The following is a 25,595-nucleotide window of genomic DNA, read 5'->3' as shown; positions in this document are numbered from 1 at the left end:
ATCTGGATGTTGTACATCTTTTTTCACAGGTTGTGCAGTACTCCTCATCATGGTAAACATTTTTGTTACCTTCAAGATCGCCTCATCAACTTAAAAAGACGCCAACAAAAAGTACCGAGCAACAAATCCACTCTCGACACAATCAGACGTCATCTAAATAAAAATCATTTATTTTCATTAATATTATTATCATCATCATTCTATCTAGAGAGAGTCCACCATGCCACTTTCAGAACTGGAGTAGTGCTAAGACGTCTGTCTGTCTGTTGGGGGACAGGATGGGGAGGGAGGAGGAGAGGGGGACAGACAGACGGATGGATGAACAGGTCGGGAGGGGAGGAAGGGGGCGGGACTTGTACAGGCTCACGCTCCTGTTCATTCTCCATGCTGATGCAAACAAAGAGGGGGATGATATAAAGGAGGGACGACAGAGAGGAGGAGGGACTGAATTGTCTTTAAAAGTAGTTTGTCCTTGTTGACCTACATGAGACTGAGCTGGGGGGATAGAGACGATTTTAGGGGGGCGATGGGGGGGAGCAGCTTCAAGCTCATTGGTCAGGCTGCTGGACAGGGAACCAGGACAAGCCAATCGCAGACTGATACAGAGGAGGAGGGTGTGTGTATACATGTCTGCGTGTGTGTTTGTAGAGAGGTGTGCTTGCATCGATGTGTGTGTGCGTGTATAGATGTGTGTATCCGTATGCACATATCTGTGAGTGTGTAACTGGTCAGAGTTACTTTGATCCATTGTCACTGTACACTTGTCAAAGTTACTGTCACAACCGGGTACAAAGCTGAGGTAACGAACATCCTTCTTCTTCCACTTCTGGAGAGAGAAACAGAACATGAAAGACGGTGAGAAAACAGACAACATCACAGAAATCAGGACATTTAACAGACTTTCCTGACATCATTTCTAGACTTAATTCATTCACTGACTCAGAAGGTGTCTGATTTTCTCAGTCCTCTACACTGTGAACTCAGTAAAAGTAACGTCCAGGACAAACTGCATGCATGAGCAGCGTGTGACGGCTACCTCGCTGAACTGCTGCAGAGCTGCCTGCTGCACTGCTGCAGAGCTGCCTGCTGCACTGCTGCAGAGCTGCCTGCTGCACTGCTGCAGAGCTGCCTGCTGCACTGCTGCAGAGCTGCCTGCTGCACTGCTGCAGAGCTGCCTGCTGCACTGCTGCAGAGCTGCCTGCTGCACTGCTGCAGAGCTGCCTGCTGCACTGCTGCAGAGCTGCCTGCTGCACTGCTGCAGAGCTGCCTGCTGCTTTAACTACTGTATTAGCATAATTAAAAGAACTCCAGTCATTTGTGAAGCTGTACAAGCCACTGCATGGTCAACAACACGGTCCTGCAAATGTTTCACAATCAAATGCCTTGTGTCAACAACTGAAGGGCGACGTTTATTCAATATTTGAAGAAAATAACAATGTAATGCCATGTTTTTTCTATCAACTGAATGTGCGGTCCTTTGATTTAGTCTGGGGTGGGTTGTGTGTTTTGTTTTTTGTCACTTTCTTTGTTTGTTTCCCTTTTTTCTTTCTTTTTTTAATTAAAAAAAAACTGGAGAAGAGAAGTTTCTGTACTAGTTATGGAACTGCACCTATTTTATTCATGCAGCATTTACATATTTATCTATAATTTCCTTTTTTTGTGTATATTTGCCAACAATTTGTGCAAATTAACCCCATTCTCAATAAAATGCTTTAACTATAACTGAAGGGACTTAATTTCTCACCCATCTTTACTTTGATCAGTACTTTATGTTGCATTTAACACACATATTTACACTGACATTTTTGATTAATGATCAACAGTAATTTTGATATACACGGGTAAAGTAAATAACAGAAAAGCAGGTAAGTTCACTTTACTGTAATGCAGCCTTTAAAACCAGGAAAAGACGACACTTACAAAATGATATACAAAATCTATCTAAAAGATGAAATCTAGTCTCATATCACAACAGACAAAATCCGATACACTGCCCAGCCAGAGATCTAAACCTGCATACTGTTAATTTGTAGCGGCTTTAATCATGTAAACTGTATAGAGCTTTTAAATTTGAAAAGAAATTAAAATATAAAAAAACATAGTAATCCATTTTCAGTCTGTTACCTGTGTTTCATCGCGCTGTAGTGTTGCCACTGGATACCATGTTGTTGTCAGAGTTTGACAGAGACTGCTCCTTTATTACTGGATCTGCAGGAGGAGACAGAGACGTTTAAGAATTCATTATAAACTTCAACTGATGCAACTGGGAGTTTAGGACTATTTTATAACCTGGGAAAGCACTGATTAGGACATAGGACAGTTACAATGAAGTAATATTACAATGTAAACTTAAATAAGTTATTAACTCTGTGAAATACACCACAGACTGTTGACGTAGTCCAATCACACGTTGCATTTTATTAAAGAACTTACTGAGATCAGCTGTGAGCAAAACCAAACAGTCTTTTTTTGTTCTAGATCTGGATACTAAAATGATTAAATGCAGGTATTGTTCGCCCGAAGAAGAGGGGTGGGTGCTTTGGTCGAAAAATAATATCACAATATAACTATATTCTTGATGATACAATGAAAATACTGAGAATACTTTATCATTAAGTTCAAGAACATATAATTGGAAAAAAAATAAGTGTTACAGTTGTATGTCAACATAAATTAAGTTAACCTTGAAATATTCAGTAAAAAGTGAACAAAAATGTTCTCTCAGTTCTTTAGTTTGTAAACGACAACAGTAACTAAAATCGGTCAAAATTACACATCTAAACAGATGTCAAATACAAAAACCATTGTCTTCAATCTATAAGCAGTACATATATATAAATGACCGGGTAATTTTCTCCACCTGGACCTGCACGTGCTGCTATTTGTCCTCCACTCGTGTTGCTGTAGCATGTTTTTTGCTTAAGTTTTGCACAAATCTGTAATGAAAACCTGCCTGCAGCACTGGTGAGCTGTGTGTGTCAGAGTGTGTCTTGCTTACAGAAGTAGGGGTGCTCCATGGCCTCTGTGGCGGTCAGTCTCTGTTGGTGGTCGTAGCGTAGCAGTTTGTCCAGCAGGTCCAGAGCCTCAGGACTCACCAAGTGCTGGTTCTCCGTCTGCACAAACTGTTCCCAGCGCTTCCTGCTCTGCCTGCAGAAACACACAACAACCACAAACTCAACTCAAAGTGCAACTTCGACTGACAGGGACATCACTGATGTACTCTGGCTGCATATTGCCCATGTGCAGTGTTATAAGAATGACGAATTTTCCACAGACAGAGATATAAAAACCTGCAAATGCACTCAAAACAGCCTCCGAGGTCGTTCCTTCTACGTCCCTCGGAAAAAAACTTGAGGGTATGTTTTAATCCCAACAGCAGTGAGCGATAAAGCAGCATGGCACAGAACTTAAAGGCACCCTGTGAAGTTTTGGATGACCAGTGGTGCTTGAGAGCAGTGTTTTGTTTTGTGCACATCAGGAACATCGTGTACGCACTGACTGCGAGGACACATTTCTAAATATCACTTTTTGTGACTGAAGCAGCTTTGTACTTTAAGAAACTCAAAGACAATCAAAAAAAGAGAGGCTTGTCTATTTTCAAACACTTTCAAGACTGTGATCTTCTCCCAACGAGTTCAAACTTTCAAGGATTTCAAGGACCCGTGAGAAACCTGTTTATTAGTTTTTGTTTTATCGGTGGGAGTGTTAAGAGATTTTCTGACCGCTACCACAGGGGCTGAATGTGAGTCAGAAGAAGGCATATGAAGCACCAAGAAGTTTTACAAGTATCGAAGTAGCGCTCTCAGTATGATCCTGGAGGACTTCAGCGAGGCAGATGTTCTTCTGATATTCGCACCACGTCACTCTGCTGCCCTTGAGAATATTTTTAGCCTTTATTCTGGTTTGACTTCGACACAACATCCAGCTGCAGAGCAGCTTCTGTGCGTCGCAGCGAGCGGAGTGTGACGGGAATCCCAGAGGCAAAGTCGAGGGAACTTACTGTCCCAGCAGGTCTTTGAAGCGCGGGTCCAGTTCAATGTGGTATTTACGCAGGTAGCCGAACAGCTCGTCTGTCCCCAGGACCTTGGCAATTCGCACCAACTACAAAACACAACACGCAGGGGTTAAACTCCAGATTTAAAGTGTTCAGCCAAAGAACTGCAGCTTTTTAGATTTTGTTTTGTTTTTTCAGTGTACCAGTTTGAAAAATAAAGAAATCTTTGTCAAAATATGATACTTTTATTCACAGCCTCTAAATGTAACTATATGTTGTGGGTTTGACTCCGCCTCTTCCCTCTCTGTGATCAACCTGCATGTGTTTTGCCTCAATTTTTCACACCGCTGACTGTGAAACTCAAAACTTTTTAATTCTGTCGTGCTGAAGGACAGCGCCCTCTTGCTGTTAGTACAGGTGCTCTTTGAGAGCGAGGCGCCAAGACAACATCCGATAAAGTTCGAAGATACAAACACAAGTTGTCTCCATTACATATTAGGACATCCTGTCTTCACAGAGACACAGGATACCCCCAAAACATCCCAGTGTGTGCTGATGTGCAGCAGTTTAATGTTTTTCTTTTGTTTTTCAGAACTTGTGCATAAAAATCAGTAATCAATCATCTTTACTCGTCAGTCTCCTTCAGCGTGAACGTGCTGCTGTCGTTGGTGCGTAGGAGCACCGCGTGTGTCAGACGCACCTGGTCGTAGTTGTCTTGTCCATGGAAGAAGGGCTCTTTCTGAAAAATCATACTGGCCAGCATACAGCCCAGGCTCCACATGTCTAGACTGTAATCATACATCTGAAACACAAAATCATCAAACAGCACTGCCGATGATGAGAACACAGACATCAGAATTATCGACGTGTGCTGACAACGGTTTCGCAAAATTGTGTGACTGGCAACGTGTTGAAAATGTGCGTGTTTTGTGGGCATACAACTTTAAATGTTTGTATTTTGTATCTTGTATTTATTTTACTGCTGATTTTTTTAAGGAAAAATGTGTTTTCTTAAAAAAAAGAAGTCCGTAGGTTTGGAAGATATGTTTTCTTTCAAAATCACAAAAAATGACACCATTTATCACAGGCTTGAAACTGTAAAAACAGTCATTATCATTGGATTTTCACATTTTCGATGGTCCTTGAACACACGTGTTGCAGGTTTGTGAACTTCAATGACTTTTCCAGCTTTTTCATGACTGTACAAACCCTGCAACATGTACAGAACAAGCACTCGGGTCCGAGAGTCTCGAGGATCGGACGGCACAGTGTGAGGAGCTCAATAATAAGCTTTAGCTTTACATCAAAGGTGATTTTCTTGGACAGTTTGAGCTGGAATTGAAAAATGGCATTTCTAAACGGGCTCAGATCGAACGGTGTGTGTCCAGCTTTAAGGGTGCATGTGTGTGTGTGTGTGTGTGTGTGAGATACCTGGTAGTCCACCAGAAGTTCGGGGCCTTTGAAGTATCGTGAGGCCACTCTGACGTTGTACTCCTGGGATGGGTGGTAGAACTCCGCCAAACCCCAGTCTATAAGGCGTAGCTATGGAAACACACAAATTATCCTCAACAAGCTTCACTTCCGTTATCATTATTGAAAAAGAACATTTGAAAAGTGAAACTTAACAGGTGTAACCGGTTAGTGACACACTCTGTTACAGGTGTGTGTGACTGGTTAGTGCTCTGTGGTGTAAATTCACATGTTTTAGCCTGCTGCCTCCTGCTGGAGGTCAGAAGTGTGACACCCTTTATTGGCCGATGCAGCTTTCTTTGGTGCTGTTAAAAACGAAGCCACAGCTGAGAGAGAGTAATTATACGCTCATCACATCGGTGCAAGGCTTTCAAAAATCAGCGTACATTAGGAAAACAGTACCACCGCAATCTGCAAACCACACCTTTACTTACACAGAAATATAAATGTGACCTTTTTACCTTCAATTTGATCTGTTTTTTTAGAAGGGTGTCATTTTTGAGTATTGGAAATTACTTCTCTCCTCCCTTAACCATTAGAAACCCTTGCAAAATAGCAAGAAATAAGTTAAAAAAAAAAAAAAAAGGTACAAGAAAATTTCCTGAAAATACCCCAAAAAAGAAAAGTAAAATATATTATATATTATATATATATATATATATATATATATATATATATATTATATATATATATATATATATTACAAATCATTTAAAAAAAATAATGATTTGAGGACAGGGTTAAACCTGAATCTGAATATTTAGGGGCTGTTTAATAATTGCTGGGATGACAAACAGGGATGTCGATCATTTTTAAGCACCGAGGACTGATTCTGTTTGGTTCTATTTTGTATTTATTTTACTGCTAATTTTAAAAACCTGCAGTTTTTTCAAAGGAAAATTTTTTTTCTGCAGGCCTGCAGGTTTGGAAAGCAGATTTTCTATAAAAATTACACCATTTACAACAGCCAGGAAGTGTAAAAACAGAAATTTTCATTGGATTTTCACATTTTTGAAGGTCCTTGAACACATCATGTGTTATTATACAGTTCTGTGAAACTATACTCTGCGGTTTTTCTAAAACATTCAGGGTATATTTAGTTTTCCCCAAAACTTTTCCAGGCCTGGAAATTTCTATTTGCAAATTCCATGACTTTCCTGTTTTTTCATGACTGCACAAAACTTGAACATAGAGAGAATAAAAGTGAGGGGGACAGAGACAGAGACGTGGAGTGAGAGACGGGCTGAAATAATGAGGTGAGAGATAATATTCAGAGTGTGTGTGTGGGTGTGTGAAGGAAAATAGAAAGGATCGGGCTATATAAAGCACCACCTACCTTTCTCAACTGGTGGTCGATCATCACATTGTGGGGTTTGACGTCACGGTGCATGATTCCCATACTGTGACAGTAGTCCAGAGCCTGGCAAACGCACACACACACACACACACACACACACACACACACACACACACACTCATATGTCATATAAGAGCAGATTCATCAACATGTGTACAGTCTTGCCAAAAGTAGAGACTAAATGGAAAAATGTCTTATTATGAAATTAAACATTTTAAAAAGGTAAAAATCCAAAGTCTCACCTTCAGTAGTTCATACATATAGAAACGAATATCATAATCTGTCAACTTCTGGTACAGCTCCTGCAGGGAGGACACATTTCCATCAGGATTGAAGGAAAAAGCCGATGTTCTCTGACCTATGTGCCCCAAAGTGACGAAGACACTACTACATGGGACGTGATGGTTCAGGGACGGCAGAAAACTAGGGATGGGTATCGAGAAGCAGCACTAAATCGGTACCAGGTCTTGACTGGTCAGTACTGAAATACTGATACGCTCCTAAAGAAACTGTGCTGCTGTCTTAATTATTCTCACACAGTTGACATTTTAAAACCTCTAACTCGCCCCTGACAAAGACGAAGCTTTGATGTTGTGTAACTGTGTGTTTACTTGTGTCTTTGTTGTCCAGTCATGGCGAGTTTTACTTCATAAATGTTTTTATTTATTTATTATCTGTTTCTGAGAAGCCCGAGTACTGTAGTTCTTTGGTCATTTGTAATACTTTTTAAGTTTGGCTTCTGGTAGTAAAGCAGCACATCATTAACAGACGTGTTTTAAATAATATTAAATAATAAAATAACTGTTACACCTGAACGATACCCATCCCTACTGAAAACACTGACCCCACAGACCGAACAGCAGCATGCAGAGGAAAGGTGATCATTGTACCTTGAAGTCTGTGTTATTGATGCATTCAAAGACGAGCGCCGGAGTTCTGGACTGTACAGCCACCACAGAGAGACAGAGAGAGGAGGGGAGCGTCAGAGAGACCAGATCAGACAAAAACAAGAACGCAAACAGAGCAGCGTGACGCTCTTTACTGATTCAGTCACCTGATTAACCACAGATTTGACAAACCCACCGTGAGGTCTTAAAGGTAAACAATGCAGGATTTTCTTAAACACAGCGGGTCTCATTCATGAAACGTGAGCAAAACCAATGTGTGTGTAAACTGCCGGCAGAAGGAAATGTACGCGCGTTTTTATCAAGATGTTAGTGGCTCCGATCTTTTGAAGGCAGCAAACAAAAATCTACACCTGCGTCCGACTGCTTGCAGTGATTGCATAAATAAGGAACGCAAATAAATATTGCCTAATAATAATAATAATAATAATAATAATAATAATAATAATAATAATAATAACAACTTTATTTATACGGCACCTTTAAAAACAGAGTTTACAAAGTGTTTTGACAAAAAAAGCAAAGTAGAAATGGGATACATAGATGGCGATACAACAACGGAAAGTTAAGATAAAATTAAAACAAAATTAATATAAAAATTATAATATAAAATGACAATAAATAATAGGAATAAAAACAAATAATGCAATACAAGATGTAAAATGTCAATATTAAATAATTCAAAGAAATAGACCAAAAACAACAGAAGCAATAAAACCAAAATAAAATTAAATAAAATAAATAAAACATAATCGAAAAGCTACAATCACTAAAAGAAATTAGAAAAAACTATACATATAACCAAAAATAAAAGTAAATAAAACATAAATTAAAAAGGTAAAATAACTAGAATAAAAATATATATATATATATATATATATATATACGATTATAAAACTAGGTTTCTTAAAAAGTGGGTTACTTAATTCGATTTAACACACGTGTTTCTGGGTTTGCTGTTAAGATCAGGCGCGACCCTTAATGACCCCGCAGTTTCTGTCCAAGCCTGACCCATGGCAGCAGTTTTGGGAAAAGTCCTAATTAAAAACAGAATTTCTACTGTAAAATTTAGACCTATATAATATTACATTTTATATATGTTATGTCATGAAATATTTGATATTTAAAAATATTTAAAAATATTGATTCTTCTCAGCTGCACTTCACCCAAAATAACTTAAATCTCAGCGTCGGAAAATTCTCTCTCTATCCTTATTTGCAGCACGTTCGCAGGTCGGCAGCGTGCACCTATCGATCGTAATGATCACCTCCTTATATGGAGCTCACTGGCTGCTCGAGGGCGAGATGTTTGGAAGTGCTAACTGGCGGGAGCGAGCTGTCAGTTTATGACTGATTGGCATTCATGAACATGCACATGTGCACACGAACAGGTCGGAGTTTCCCGCTGCGTTCATGAGTCCGATGTAGGTTTTTAGTGTTTTGTGTGCACATCTACTCACAGAATGACTCACATTTGATGAATGAGATCCACTGTATAGACTCATACAAACTGAATCCCTCTCAGTCATCACTTATGACACACTAGAAAACACCATAATTGTGGCCAAAGCACCAAAAAACTATAAATATAGTGATGCGAGATGCCAGTCTGAGGTTGACTTTCAGTTAAGCTGGTTAACAGTAACTAACATTTCCTGCATGGTATACCTTTAACTTGCTGGAAGTGAAGTGGACCCAAACTTTACATAAAGTGAAATCATCAACATAACACCTGAAAGCCAATCGTTGGATTTCAAGGAAAAAAAAATCCTAAATATGAATATAAAAATACTTTTCTAAAGGAAACCTGATCCCAAACAAAAATACCCTGCATGGCCCCCCAACACTGCACTCAAAGACCTGGCCTAAAAATATCCTTCCTTCCTGGTTTCTAAGGTATTCAGTCAGGTTTGTAGTGCAGCCTCAAGTGTTAAAAACATAGGAAAGTGGTCCTTTTTTAAAAAAAAAACCCTCTAATTCTCAAATTCTATAGATAATTTAACAAATTCCTGACTTTAATCATTTGGATTACACCTCTGTAAACCCTAACCCCGAAAACTACAATAACCACAAGTGAAACTGGAATTACAATGTTTCTATCTTTACATGGCGGCAGCAGCAGGTTTAGACCTCATGATGAAAGTAATAATCACACCCAGTTCATAATCAACAATCAGTGCCTCCCAAAAATGATTATATCACTCGCAACACCCGTAATCACTCCAAAAATCCATGATTTTTTTAAACCCATCATTGCTGTACATGTTGGCAGTTGCTTACTTGTGCTTTAAATATCCGTATCTGACACAGATGTAAGGTAGCTGTTGCTGCAAGAGGAGCCTTTTTTTAGGATTGACAAGAGAAAATTCATATTTCTCATATGAACTCTAAAATGTGTTGCTGGAGCAAACTAACAGAGTTTTATGTCAATTTAAGGAGAAAAGTACATTGCAAAAAACCCCCATCTTTATGCAAAATTAGACACTGAATATTCGGGATGCACAGACACGATGCATTATAGCACTGGAGCTGATATCATTAAGTGGACCGGGTATCGACCACACATGACAGATTAAAACTAAACTGTTTCTTTGTCTATATTGTTATACAATCAAGCCAATGTTTTCTGTTCTGCCTGATTTCTTCTATGTGCAGTGACATAATGCCACTATATAAATAGTAACTCGTAGCTTCAGCTTCACCTGAGTGTTACTGCGATACTGAAGCTGCGTCTCCATCAAAAGCTTTCGGTATAGTACCTTTGAAACCAAAAGTAGCACCTATGAACATGTGCCTAGACTCTAGACCGGTTCAGCGTTTCCACCACAGACAGAACTCTACGTGTGGGCGAGGCCGATGTCACTCGCTGCATTTTCTTTTTCACCGCTGGTGAAGAGTTTGGTCTGCACGCAGAAAGAGGTTGCACGGAGATTTTTTCAGAACCAAAAAGAGCAGGCTGGAGTGAAAGTCTCTCTCGTTGGGATATTTAAAAATAGCAGGTTTGTGCATCGACTCCTTGTCAGGCAAGAGGAGGGGTTAAGTGCTGCCCCACAGGAACGATGCACAGTCGTTTTTGTCCTCCGAGTGAGGATTAAGAGTATATGCAGTTCACATAATCTGTTCACAATCAGTATACATTATTTCAGGACTTGAATGTCCCCTCAAAACCTGCAGTGTGCGTCACTGAAGAGAGACATGAAAACAGATGGAGCCGTCGAGGTTGTCGTGATTAAGTTTAAGGTGTGTTAATGGATTCATGTTGTTGTTTCATGCTTTGAGTAACACTGAGCAATATTCTGAGTGAAGCACAAGAGCGCAGTTTATGCTTTTCCACAGTCAGCGGTGGTCAGGCATAAATAAACTTAGCAACACTGCAGGCTGACATGGATGTAAACAATGCAGAATTCAAATACTTTTTAAAAAAATACTGGGAGAAAAAGGTCATATCAGAGCATCCCTAACTGTCCATATAGAAGTTATTAAAGTAAACACAGCGATGGGAAAGTTTTGTCCATCTTTCTGTGAAATCAGGGCAACAAATTAAAAAAAGGCAACTCACATCTCATCACAGCCTCCCAATCTCGTGTGTCAGTACGTTTCCATGATGTTAGCACAAGCTGAATTATTGTGTTAGTTCAACTAAAACTGGACTTTTAAAAAACGTGGTCAGACTGAAATGGTACTAAATCGAATTTCTTGAAGTTGAGCTAACACACTTTGATAATGCGGTCAGAGATCGATTTACTCTTTCATGTATACGCAGAGGGCTGAGCCATGTGGGCTGAAAATCATATCACCTTTTTTCGGTTATATCTTGATACACAATATTTATCTCGATATTTTTAAATCTCCTTAAAAGCACTTCATTAACGCTTTAACTGGGAGACAGAATCGAACATCCTAATTATTTTTTAACAAAGCTCCTCTTTGATGTGAAGATATTGGAGGAACTTGCAGGAAAAAATATCAACTAAATTCCATTTTTGATCAATAATCATGAGTAATGTAGACACAGTTACTGCGGTGGGTAAAGGAGAAAGTATTAAAACTAGAACTGTCTGATAAGTTGAGAAAAGTACCTCATTTCACTGTAATGCAACCTTTAAATTCAGGAAAAACACCATTAATTCTGCATCATGATATAACAATATCAAATATCTAAGACGATACACAGTTTCATATCTTGATACGATATAATATATTTATATTCTCCAGCCCTATTTACGCCGCAACCGGATCTCAAGCGGCCCAGGCGTTCTGCGCTTGCTCCGTAGTCCTCACACCCTGCTTTTACTGAACACCACAAATACAAAAAATAAAGCAAAAAGTGCGTACAAAATGTCCAGCTAAAATCAAAATGAGCCATGTTTTCACGCTTCAACATGCAAGCCGTTAGCCGCTTGCCAACTTGTTTGGTGTGTGACGTAATAGGTCAACCGGACGAAGGTTCAGTAGCAACTAGCTGAAAGGGGGAATATCGCCACCCGGCGTGGCAGAGTCGAACATACTTCCATCAATACATCGATTCTCCCTGATACTCGTGCACTGGGACGAGGACAATAATAATAATAAATGGCTCGATTTTAAATAAGCATGTAAACGTACTGAATGACTTCAACAGTAATCTCCACATCTGACGTGTTTCAGTCCAAACACTCTCCACTTATTCCACCTTTCAAAAAGGACAGAGTGTGTTTATCGAGCTTACCACCGGGTCTTTGACGGTGTCCACCAGTCGGATGATGTTGGTCCCTCCTCGCAGGTTCTCCAGGATCTTGATCTCTCGCTTGATCTTCTTCTTCTTGACCGGCTGTAATTTCATTGGAAAAAAACGAGCAAGGCAAACAAAGACGGCGAATCAGAAGAGAGTTCTCAGGGTACCAAACAAGAACAACAAATTCACATCAGTACGTAAAAGCAGAGAGGTTTGCTCGTGTGCTATTTCCAACTCCGGATGTCGAACCTGCTGATCCTGCTTGCCGCGTCGCTGCTGCTGCATGCCAGACTGTCAGTGTTTTAGTGCGGGGTGCAGGTTTTTTACATTCAAATGACTGACTGATAATCTGACTCTACACGGTAAATATTCCTCATCTGTCACCTGCAGCACAGTGACACCAGCTCCAAACGTTATCCATCTTACTTCCATTTAAGTGTTAAAATCTCCGGCGTAGCAGCTCAACAAATGCTGATGCAGCAGGAAGTCGAGAGGAGGCCAACATTTGTTCGAGGTCATTTTAACACTGATCCCACGGTGGCAAAACAGGACTCATTGTCTTTAATTAACCTTTTGAAACCTGAACAAATTGGCTCGATGTCTTTCAAAAACATGTGAAGGCAATGAGCAACAATAGTAGATTTGACCAAAATATTAGAAAGAAGTGAGGGGAAAGAACCAGTAACTGAAAATGAGTAAAATAGATAAATACATATATTTAAAAAAAATTAAAAAGGGTAAATTACCTAAAATGACCTGCTTTAAAAATTATACTAATTATGTAAAATAAGTTTAAATACATAATTTGCTCTAGATTAAGTTTTTTCTTTTTCCCCTGAGTTTTTCTTAGCTTTTTTTAAATTAATTTCTTGCTAATCGTGGGAAATTTACAAGAAATTAAACCAATTTATGCAGGATTCATAGATGCAAACACTAGTTAAAGGTGTCTGAAAACCTAATCGAGCTGCAATTTTCCATCGGAAATGAAGCATTTTGGTGATAGCGACACGCCCCGGCCTACAAATTATAATCCATATGTCAGGCAACATTCTTGTTTGGCAAAGACCCCAGAAAAAGCCACATTACGATTGTGATATATTTTCCCAGGGAAAATTAAATGCCAAAATTACCATCCCCACAAAAGCAGTGACTCTTCCCACAATCGCAATATGATGAGGGGGTTTTGGATTAATTTTATCGAACTGTTACTTCTGTTTTTTCTTAAAACAATTTCTTGCTAATTCTTCGGTCATTTCTTGTTAAGTTGCTCATTGCCTTCTTTTCATGTTTCTGAAAGAAATCAAGCCAGTTTGCTTAAGATTCAAAGGGTTATTTGCTAATTGTTAGTTGCAACTGATGTATGGTCAGAAAATATATTTTAAAATGCTGATCACAATTTCCTGAAGTCCAACGTGACATCTTCAAATGTCTTGTTTCATCCAGCCATCAGTCCAACGATAATCAGTTGATCATATCACATAACATATTCATACTACACTGAAATTACGATACTCCGACACTCAGCTTTTAGCTCGGCCATCCAACAACTCACCTTCAGGATCTTGACCACCACCTTCTCATTGTTGGTGATGTTGATGGCCTCGAACACTTCGCTGTACTTCCCTCTGCCCAGCTTACGGACCAGCTGGTAGTCCTCCTGGTTGCTATAGACACAGAGAAACAGAGCCGAGCTTGTGTGAGAAAAATATTTTCAGCATCAGCGTGCAATCAAGTCACAAAATGCTGTCTCTGCCATGAAGCTCAGTCTTGGAGAAAATGAAGCGAGTTAAGAGACGGAGGTTATTCAAGTGAACAGACGGGGTGAACATGGGGACAAAGGTAAGAGGGAGGAATGTGTCAGCAGCAGGGTGGTGGGCTGGGAGACAGTACTGTCATCACACCCTCACAGCTAAATGTTTAATAATAGACACCCATCTGCCACACTCTTCCTCCTCCTCCTCCTCCTCTTCTTCCACACATGCAAACGCTAACTGTTCAGGCATCACATGCATGCAGTAAACACAAATGTCCTCACTTCCAGTTGGGTACGTGGGCCTCGTAGTCCCAGTACTCCCGGCTCTTCAGCGTGTTGACGTCTGCGTACACACGGGACTTGCTACCGGCCACCGGACCCGGCATGGCGAGACCCGAGGCTCGGGCGCTGCGGGGCGTGTGATCTGCTGGGTGGGGGGGTCAAACTGGAGCTTTAGGGGTGGACTGGTAACTGGATTAGCAGTCTGTGTGGGTGTGAAGTGGAACAGGCCAGCCAGCTAGCTTCCCTCTGCAGCCAGACTGAGAGAAAGGGGAGAACCGGAGATGTCCGCCGGGGTTCGCCGCAATCAGTGCCCGTCGAGCAGCGCTCCTTGGTCGGATTGTGAGAAGCAGCAGAGCCGGTGTCGGTGGGGCTCGGAGGGGGCTGATGAGGTTACACACAGGGGCGGGGAGGCATCGGGGTGTTGAGGTAGAAAGGAAACGGACCCCTACAAGGCCACAGAGGAGGAGGAAAGGGGGTCGGTGATCTAAATATCACGGGTTAAAACCCCGATGCTACGGTCTATGCGGGCCCCAAATCCGAGACGCTAAGGGGGGGGAGACGGGTCCTGCGCTGGCCGATGGACGGTCGGGGAGGGGGGGGCTGCCCTCGGTGGTCCGGTGTTAGCTATCAATCAACTGTTGAGGTGACGGATCGGTGGCGGGGGGGTGGAGCAGCAGCGGAGATCGATGTTGTTAGCTAACGTTAGCCAGCGATGCTACTTGAGCGCGGAGATGTCGCACCGACGGGGAGCGCTCGGCGCCGTGCACCACCATCGGCGGAGCCCGCGTCATGTGCGACCGGCTGTGCGGGGGAGCAGCGACTCGGGGGCCCGGTGCCAGACGCCGACGGAGGGCCCGGGTTTCGGGGAATTTTCTTCTGCAGCCACAGACCTCCCCGGTCGAGAGCGCAGGGGAAGGGAAGCGGATTGCGATTGAAGAGGAGCGAGAGAGCCGCCCGGATGTGAAAGCGGCGGGCTGCCGGGGTGAAGATGAGGAGTGTGATGATGGACTGAGCGGCCGGGACACAGCGCCCCCTGGAGAGGAGGTTGTGATAGAGACGGGACAGTTTTTTAAAACTTTTTTTTCTATTTAAGTTTAGGTTTAATTACTTCCTATATCATTTTATCATTTTTAACACAAAAATCAGACACAACGCGCTTATTAAACTGACTCTCGGATCGTTATGTTTATTATTGTGAAGTCATTTTTTCATTGTCCTTTTTTATTGATGCAGATGTATATACCGTAGATGTACATTTGTACAATTATTGTTATTATTACTGTTGTTTTGTGATTATTTATGTTGTTATTATGATCGGGATGATCAATATTACTATTTTAGCAATTTTAGGGATGCAGGATAGACACCATAGATATGTAAATCATAAGTATAGGAGAAGGGGTGGGATTAGATAAATTTCAGCTTCTTCTCACTCCTTTTTGAACATGGATCACTTTTTTCTTTTACTTTTTTGTTCAAAATAAACATCAATTAATAAATCAATCAAAAAAACTTTATGAGACTTTTTGGAGACTTACCACCTTGACACCCTCATTCCTAATGGGTTAAATGAGGAGATATCAGTTGCGTGTTTCCCCCTCATTTTGTTGATTTAGGTTTTTTTCCTCCAATTTTATGTATTTATTTATATACATATCTTTTTTTTAATCTTCATCTTATATTATTATTATTGTTTTCTTTTTAAATATATTATTATTGTTGTTATGGCTATTGCTGTTGTCATTATCATTTTATTTTACTTATTGATCTGTTTTTAAGTTTTTTTAATTGTTTATTTCTTTTACTATTTAAATACATATTACTGTGATTCTGCATCCTAAAAATGTTGGCTCCAGCTGCTGGAACGCACTGTAGTTGTTTTCATGTGAGGACAAATGTACACACTGCAGAAGGGTGTCTGACCCGAAACGTCTGTGTGGCAATAATAAAAAATGCTGTAATCTGAGTGCTTTCCTGTTTTTGACTATATTATTTTTAACTTTTTTTTGTCTTTGTGCTGTTATCCTTTAATTTACCTTTTATTGACAGATTGAGTATTGTACTTATATATGAGTTATACTTGATAATTGCAGTATCTTTTGTAATACTGAGATGTTATGTGGAAATTTTCAAAACTTTTCAATATTTTAAAAATACAAAAAAAGCCAACAAACATCATGAAAAACTCTTAAATCATAAGAATAATGTATTTTGTTTGATTTTCATCTTAAATAATCCCATAACACATGTAAATTTATAAATGAAAAAAAGTTTTATTTGTTAGTGCTGTGTGTAATTGAATGCTACATACATACAGATAATCTTAGCATGAATGTACACGTACTGTACGTCGCCACAAAGTTTTTTCTTTTCACTTTTTTCAACATCATTCACATAAACTACAGTACAATTTGAAAAAGCTATAGGAGGGAACAGCGCTGTGAGGAGAGGGGGGAGCACCAGTTCCCAGGGACAGAACACAGGAACTAACACAGCAAGCATGCAGAGAGCAAGAGACACCAGGGTCTGACGGCTGTATTGATCGCAACTGAAAAGGAAACAGAGGATGGGGGGAATAAACTGGTGCCTGAATCGACTTTTCCCATTGAAACCACCAGAGAAAATGCAAAGGGTGGATTTATTTAATTTGTGCTTATTTAGGAGATCTTCCTCTCCTTTCCCTGACTGTGTGTTAGATATGGGATGGAGCTTCTTAAACTCAGAATTAATCAAGATGTAAAAAAAATGCAGCTCTCTCTTTCACTTTGCAGTATTTCTCACTGTACGCTCACATCGGTCTGTTAATGTTTTCCCTACCAGACAGTCGCCCTCGCCAATACTAAACCAGAGCTGCTGGGCTGCAACTACTCTTCAGCTTTGAATGTACACTAGTACTGTTCGGCGTGAGGGTCTTATCTTGCACCTGGAGTGACTATTTATTTATTTTTTTTTATTATGCACATCATCAGATGTGTCAGCACCAATTAACAAGTCAGTCCTCAAGCACTTCTTGGCAAATATGAACCCACCATCACTGATGCATTTGTGTCGAATTATTCAACTCTTGCAAAACCACCCCACAGAACTCTTCATGTTGGCAACATTTTCTCTATGATTTGGCTTTTTGGAACAATTCTACATTGTGAAAGCTGACAGATGTGTTTAAAAATAAAATAAAATAAAAATACAGCCATCTTTATCCCAAATCTACCCCAAGGCCCTGGTCTCTCTGTTGAGGAATATAGATTTTCATATCAATTCAAAGAATATTAAAAAAACAATATAAACAAATGTAAAACCATAAAAAAATCATACAGTAACTTCTTCAGTCTTATAATGCCAGATTTAAGAAATAAAAATGTGACGGCTGATGAAAGCAACCATCTGACTGGGCGTGATGACGATGGACAGAAACAGAAAGCTGCAGAAGAGGCAGAGGCAGCGCGGCCTCGATTTAAGGCTCTGACAAAAAAAAACAACTGCAAGCCAGAGTAAACATCCGTCTCCTTCGTTTGTATTCAATACTTTTCAATACTGCACTCAAACCATGATTCAACAGCGACAAAGGGGGGAGAGAGGGAACAAAAAAAAAGAAAAAGATGGTCATCACAGCTAACATGTAAACCGACTTATTATTCGAGCTCTTTAAGAGCAGAAACAATCTCATAGCATTCAAAGAGGAGGAAAGGTGTCATTCACTCTGGTACAAAGCCCACTCTGACAGACGCAGCGTCCAGCTCCACGCAACACGGGACATTAAACACAACAGTTCTTTCAAAACATGGAAAATATTGAACACAAAGCGCAGGTTCGTCCTGCAGAAAGAGCTCGGACAGACCAGTAAGGTTAGTAAATTTTTTTTTAAAAAAAGGCGCAGGTCTGCTCAAACGTTTCTAATACAATTCTCTACAGTCTGAATTTCCCTGTTAGACAGAATACTGTTTACATTCACACACTCAGACTCACACACACACACACACACACACAAACGCAGGGCGGTCTTTGACATTCCCCGCGACATACCGATACAATCACTACATGGACTACAAAAAGAACCAAAGAGCATTTGTCAAAACGTTTCACATGGTAGAAAGTAGCAAGAATACGAAAAACAGTTCTTACATATCGTTTTTAAGAAAGACATTACACTCACACATCCGGAGTATGTACAGGTTGAGAGAGGAAGTGTAATGTGGGACATTTTCAGCACTGACGTCTGGAGGAATATGACCATTGTGTTAGTCTGAAATTTATATTTTGTCTATACGTGAGGGCGAGATTGATGTCAATCATTGATGCTTAACTTCAGCTGGTTCGGGATTGGGCGCCGCATCAGACTGGTGTTTTGGTGCAAAATGAGGCAGCCAGAAAAACTGTGCCTCTCTCTCACACACACACACACACACACACACACACACACACACACACACACACACACACACACACACTCACAGACATTTTATCATCTGAATTATTTCACTTTAGGACCAAAAAACATTTTCCCTGTTCACATTCGTGAAGGAGTTTACTGGCTACTTTATGATGCGGATGTTTTCGGTCGTTCTTCGCGTGACCGAAGACAAATGACTGTGAGTACACGTGTGTCGGAGGGTTCAGTCCAACTTTCCGGTCTTCTGATATTTAACAGGGACAGGCTGAGACACAGATGGAGAGAGGGAGGGAGAAAGGAGGAAAGAAAAAACAAGGGAATGATCCCCCTCTAGTGGACAGTGTAGCAGTAACGAGAGCTTTAGGCACCGTCAGCTGAGACAAATACTCGAGTATTGATTCAGTCAGTACACAGTACAATCAACATCACTTTTCTTATGCTAAATTCATAAGTACTTAATTTAAACCTAAGCAAATTGGTTTGATTTCTATCAAAAACATGAGGGAAAAAGGCAATGAGCAACTTGGTGAGAAATGTCCCACAATTTGCAAGAAATTTGTAATTATTTTTTTAATAAAGTTAGGGGAAATGTCTCAAACTAAACTATATTTATAATTATCACAATTTTATATTTAAAATTATTTGACAGAATTCTTCTTATTATTATTATTATTTTCAAGCTTTTTTTAGGTTATTTCCCTTTTTTTACTTTCCCATTTTCTTGATTGTTTTTTGTTATGGGGAGTACTCTTACTAATTTTGGGGTAATTTCTTCTTAAATTGCACAATGCCTTCTTTAAAAAAAAAAAACTTGTCCAGGTTTCAAACTGTTAAAACATGCTAACTGCCAAACTAATTTAAAAAAAAGAACACAAAAACAAAGACTGTAACTTATTAGACAATGAAGGGACAGTACTTTTTAATAAGAGGACTAAATTAGGGAGCATGTTTGCTAAATAAACCTGTTATGGCACCTTTTCTGTCTGCATCATTCAGATTAATGCTGCATTCAAATGGGGTTGATTTTACCGCGTTCATGAGACCAGACGATGCACGATTCCAACACATTTTCACAGACAATACTTAAAACCTTTCCATGACTGTTCAAGCACCCGCGATTTACCTTTTGTCATGTTATTGTCCCACCTGTCCAGCGCTTTTCACACAAATCCGACTGCAACTTTATTCAAACTTAATTTTAAGTAGCTGCCAGACATGAACCGAGGGACGGAAAGAAATGAAGAAACGTACGTGATGGTAAGAAACACACAGCCGGATATAAGAGCGACGTCCTGTCGACAATTTGGCATTATGTTACATTACATGAAAGGTAATCAACAGGGTACTGTAACAAGTTAATTCCATAACTATTCAAAAATTTCAGACTTTACTTTTCCAGGGCCGGAAAATTTGATTTTGAAATTCAATTTTTTTATTTTTTTTTTTAGGTTTTTCAGGACCATGGGAACCCTGCATATGAATGCCCCCTTTTTGTGGTATTCACAATCTCGTCGCTCAGTATGTTAACGTGATTTTAGAAAAAGTCGAATTATTGTGTTAGTCCGATTATAACTGGACATTTAAAATACATATAAACAGTTATTTTGACTAAAACCGTAACAAATTAAATTTGAAATTAAACAAAACAAAGGTAAAAAGTAAAACGTAGTGAACGTATTAAATGTACGGCACCGAAAAGTTTTACATATTTTCATCGTTCAACATGAAACCTGTTTACTAACCAGAAGAAGGTACCATAGCAGCTAGCTGAACGGGTCAAAACTTTACCAACCATGGTGAAGTTGGACATATTTCTGTCAATAAATCGATTCTTCCTCTGTGTTTGTATACTGGGACGAGGACAATAGTCTCATTAATAATTAATTGGCTTAATCGAGCTTTAACTAAAGCTCGACTGAACTGTGCATGTAAACGTGGTGAGCTCCGAGTTCACGACTTTACGTGACTCAATGCTTCCATTTGAGCGCAGCATAAGCATGAATGATGGCAGTCTAAGTGGTTTTGGTCTCTTCACTGCTTTCTGTCTGAAGAAAAGGGGGAGAGGACAGGTAGAAGAAGAAAAGGAGCAAAGAGAAAAAAGCTCAGGTCTAATGGAATGACTGCGTCACAGTTAAACGGGGCTTTGGGCGGGTTAGTAAAGCAGAATCATGAGATATCACTGGTGGGAATGAATGCAATAATAATGTCGTGACAGTTAGGCTAAATTAAAAAGCCTACAAAGGATGGACATGTGGACAGGAGTTTCAACAGAGAAAGTCTTCAGAGATTTATATGCACTGGGGCACGGGGTAACCGCCTCCATCGGCTGTGTGCTGCACCGTATGATCCTGCAAAGAGCCCAAGTCACTGAAACGCTCGCCACACCAAACACACTTGAACTGGCCCTCTCTGGAGTGCGTGCTCTGGTGTTTGGTGAGGTGCTCGCGCTGTTTGAAGCCCTTGTTGCAGTGGCCGCATTTGTACGGTTTCTCCCCCGTGTGCACGCGCCGGTGTCGGTTCAGGTCTGATGAGTATTTGAAACGTTTCTCACAGTCTGGGCACTTCAGCGGCTTTTCCCGCGACGGGTCGCAGCGGTGCTGGACAAATTCCGAAGAGGACAGGAAGCGGCGGTCGCAGAGCGAGCACTTAAGGGGCTTCTCTTGGCAGTGAGAGTTTTGATGACGCTGTAACGTAGAACTCTTCTTGTAACCCTTGCCGCAAACGTCACACTTGTACGGCTTGTCGGGCGAAGAGTTGGACGACTCGCCGCACTTGTGTCTTAGCAGCTCTCCTGACTGGCTGAACTCCTTCTGGCATGAGGCGCACTTGAACAGGTTGTCCATGCCGTGGACGTGCTGGTGGTAGAGGAGGTGAGAAGGCTGCATGAAGCCCTTGTCGCACAGATTGCATTTGAACGGCCGGTCAGTAGGGTCTTTGTGTGTGCGTCGGTGGCGCACCAGCGCATACTGCTGCTTGAAGCTCATCTGACACTCGTCACAGTGGAAGGGACGCTCCTCCGAATGCGTGCGCTCGTGTTGCCGGAGGTCAGACGGACGCTTGAAACCTTTACCACACGTGGCACAGCGAAACGGGCGAGAACCCTGCGGGTGGCAGGGGTGGTGAAGGAGCTCTGACGACTCTTTGAAGTGCAGCTCGCATAAGTTGCATTTGAATAAGTGCTCACCCGAGTGCACGTACATGTGGCGAACAAGGTGTGAACGATGCTTGAAACTTTTTTCACAAACAGCACACTTGAAAGGGCGCTCACTGCTGTGTGTTCGCTGGTGGTGCTGTAGGTGTGACGACTGGCTGAAGGCCTTGTCGCATGTGTCACATTTGAAGGGCTTCTCCCCTGTGTGCACCCTCTCGTGCCGCGTGAGTTCTGACAGGTGTTTGAAGCCCTTCTGGCAGACAGAGCATTTGTACGGCCGGTCTCGGGCCGAGGGAAAGGGGAGAATGGATGAGCTGCTGCTGGCTGACGCCCCGTCACTGCTGGGCTGCTGGGGATTATTTGAGTTTGGTGTGATGTTGCCCGAAGAACCAGGCCGGTACGTCTTCTCACATATTGAACACTTCATTGGGTTGGTGCTGTTATGGGAGGAGTGGTGCTGGGCTAAAGAGGTGAGTAGGGAGAAGCCCATCTTACACACCCCACACACAAACGGCTTCTGCTCCACCTGAACACACTGGTGTTCTAGCAAGTCCGTCGCCTGGTGAAAAATCTTCATGCACTGGGTGCACTGGAACGACCTGTCCTGATTCACCATGCACTGGTGCTCATGTGGGTTGGACAGGTGGGAGATATCATGTCCACAGGCCCCACACTTGTGTCCTGCATCTGTCCCTACCTGTAGGGAGGTCTGCTGGGCCTGAGCGGGGTGCTGCTGCTGACTGTGCTGCCCGCCGCCGTGCTGCTGACTCCCGCTGTGTTGTTGGCTGTGTTGGCTGTGCTGTCCGTGCTGCGTCTGCTGCTGCTGTTGCTGCTGTAAAGACGTAGCGTCCGGCTGCAGCACAATGCCGTACACCGCGCAGCCCAACGCGTTCTCAGCTCCTGGAGGGATGGTGTGGACGACTGGAGGTGGAGCGACTGCATGCTGCTGCCAGGCCTCTGTCATGCGGGCGCGGGTGTAAGGATTCAGTTTGGCAGCCGGCGTGGCCCAACTGCAGAAAGAGAGAGAGATCCGAACACATTTGAATAACGAGATAAAGGTTTCAGGGTGTTTTAAGAAAACAGGAGAGAAACTCACTCCATTTCAGCAAGTGGCACTGAAGGACTGGAAAGTGTGATGGCGGATTAAGCGTCGAGCTGAGGAGAAAAGCCGTGTGATCACACTTGTGTGGAGGGATGGAAGAAAATCCTCTATTTCACTTTTGTGTGTCCTTCAAGTGGTGTCTGTATGAAAAAGGGAATCAAGGTGAGTCAATGAACAAAAAGGGGTTAATCAGTGTCAACACTTTGGGTTTAGCTTTCTTTGATAAAGGTGCCACTTTTGAAAATGACAGGAGGCCAGAGGACAGTCGCAGATGCCCCTACATGTTTCAAAGATTTTAGGATGTCTCTAAGATTTTAGGACATTTGTAGGATTTAATAACTCTTCTAGGATTTTGTGACATTTTCAGATTTAGGGATATTTTTGGATTTTAGGACATTTCTAGGATTTTGGGACATTAGGGGCTTGGCGAGGACCTCTGTCAAGGTTGCCGGAGATCTTCCACTGACACTTTTTTTAATAAACAAGCTCTATTTTGCTGCTATTTCATGCACTCTGACACATTTATATATTAAAAGTACAAAGTCTTGCACCGTATCGGGGCCAGATTTGGCCTTAAATTGAGTATCACTGCTTTAAGATATCGACTCCAGCATTATGTCACACCTGCAACATCCAGTGATCTAACAAGCAGGTCACCCTGGTCGAAATATACTATTTGTGTAGTAAAAAGCTCGTAATTAAGCAGTCTGCTATGTAAACTTAGAAGAAACAAGCATTAGAAACTGTGGATTAATTATATTGTAAGAGTTGTTGCAATATTGGGTTTAGCTTATTGCCAGACTGTGCAGAAAGCGTCTCTGGCAAATTATCAGAGCAGATTTTTCCTCTGTGCTCATTAATCAACTCTGTCAGAAGAGTTGAACTGATCAAACCGTGTTTACATCAATCATTTGTATCTCCCAGAAAGCATGCAATGGTGTAAAACATCACTGTGCTGCACGTTGACATTGCTAAAAGCATCTCAACACGATGAAATGTCTTTATAAACAACTTGTGAAGATGTGAAACGCAGGATCACACAAGTGATCATTCATTAACATACTCACTTGGATGCAAAACACTAACGCTAAGCCGTCTGTTTGAATCTTTAATTTACTAGTTACATAGCTCCACCACTGTCTGTGCAAAAAATTGAAAATGCTCAACCTTTCGCGGCTAAGAAAAAAAAAGTGGTAGGCAGCGTCTGCGCATCATAACGTTTTTCGTCTCCAGGCAAAGATCACTGTAATCAGGAGAGGTTAGCTAACTAGCCTAGCCACATGCTAACGCAGCCTCAGAGGAAGGAGCTAAGCTAACGTTAGCCACGGGGAAATAACCGCTGCAGCGACACCTTTGTTAGTGCATGTAAACAGTGCTGAGAAAATCTGCATTTACATACCTGGAGCGTCCAGTCAAGGCTGTAAAGTATTCCGGGTAAAATGCCAGTCTACCGCAGGTTAGCTAAAACCCCCAAATTACACCAGGTCCCTTCTTCACATCCGCAAACGGGGCTCGGGTGCTTTCTTGTTCGAGCGCTGTGGCTCCAGGGGCCGAAAAAACGGGATTTGCGGGTCACTAAAATGGGAGAAAATTCTCCCGCGATTTCCCAAATCGCCCCATAAACGGTGTCGTTTCAAGTAAACATTTATTTGGCTCCTAGGGCATCCCCTCTGGGGGCGAAAAAATATGCATTTTGATATAAATAGCTAGCTAGCTATCGGCTAGCTTCTGAGCTGCTGCCCGCGCACGGGAACATGAATAAACCAAGAGTTAATTGGCATGCTCACAACACACACACACACACACACACACACACACACACACACACACACGGAAACCAGTGTATGTTGTGTGTATGATAGCTGTAATGAAACACTCCTGCAAAAGTTTTCTATTTATTCCAGTTTTAAAGAGTAAGTGTGTTATTACCAGTTTATAAGTCAAAACCACAACAACGTTGAACCTATCACCCCATTAAACCCTTTAAAATCTAAGCAAATTGGTTTTTGGTTTGATTTCATTTGAAGTAAAAGGTGAAATGAATTTAAAAATTATAGCATAGATAGATTGGGGTTTTTATGTATTATTATTAAAATGACAATACTGCATTATAAGAATACTCAATCACAAGAAAAAGTACTGCGCTGAAAATGTCACATAAGCAGTGAAAAATAACAAATACATTTATTCAAATACACTTTCATATTGTATCATGCTACTTCTACTGTAACTTAGTGTGCAGACTGAGATTATTGATACAAAATATAATGAGCAAATAAGTTATGATCCATATATATGTATGTATATGTATATATGCATATTTATAATTCACACACACACGCACACACACACATGGATTATGTTATTTATTGATTATGTTTTGTATTAATCTCAGTTTGCAAACTAAGTTACAGTTTATACATATATATATGTGTGTGTGTGTGTGTGTGTGTGTGTGTATTCATTTATTCACTTAT

General features: G+C 41.2%; 2 protein-coding genes across 3 annotated transcripts; both read right to left on the bottom strand.

The window, feature by feature from the left end:
* Window positions 1-149: 149 nt before the first annotated feature.
* On the bottom strand, window positions 150-15,447 carry csnk2a2b (casein kinase 2, alpha prime polypeptide b). The gene is made up of 12 exons (XM_042496173.2): window positions 14,476-15,447; window positions 13,993-14,104; window positions 12,435-12,536; window positions 7,712-7,762; window positions 7,064-7,123; window positions 6,801-6,884; window positions 5,426-5,536; window positions 4,695-4,796; window positions 4,001-4,101; window positions 2,999-3,147; window positions 2,125-2,208; window positions 150-826 (listed from the first exon to the last, which is right to left on the bottom strand). The coding sequence occupies exons 1-11, from the start codon at window positions 14,577-14,579 to the stop codon at window positions 2,132-2,134; spliced, it is 1,053 nt and encodes a 350-aa protein (XP_042352107.2). The 5' UTR covers window positions 14,580-15,447; the 3' UTR covers window positions 150-826; window positions 2,125-2,131.
* A 1,277-nt stretch (window positions 15,448-16,724) lies between these two features.
* znf319b (zinc finger protein 319b) lies at window positions 16,725-24,895 on the bottom strand. Of its 2 annotated transcripts, XM_042496625.2 has the most exons (3): window positions 24,518-24,895; window positions 23,113-23,258; window positions 16,725-23,026 (listed from the first exon to the last, which is right to left on the bottom strand). In XM_042496625.2, exons 2-3 carry the CDS (start codon window positions 23,115-23,117, stop codon window positions 21,154-21,156), a joined length of 1,878 nt encoding a protein of 625 aa, XP_042352559.1. In that variant the 5' UTR covers window positions 23,118-23,258; window positions 24,518-24,895; the 3' UTR covers window positions 16,725-21,153. The 2 variants fall into 2 exon arrangements, with proteins under 2 accessions (XP_042352559.1, XP_087935898.1); XM_088079772.1 differs by lacking the exon at window positions 23,113-23,258.
* Window positions 24,896-25,595: the final 700 nt, after the last annotated feature.

Source organism: Plectropomus leopardus, chromosome 7 (genome assembly GCF_026936395.1).
Source record: "Plectropomus leopardus strain MGB_pleo_1.0 chromosome 7, ASM2693639v1, whole genome shotgun sequence".
Lineage (NCBI taxonomy): Eukaryota > Metazoa > Chordata > Actinopteri > Perciformes > Serranidae > Plectropomus > Plectropomus leopardus.
The sequence above is the reverse complement of the archived record's forward strand: the minus strand, read 5'-3'. Positions and strand labels throughout refer to the sequence as shown.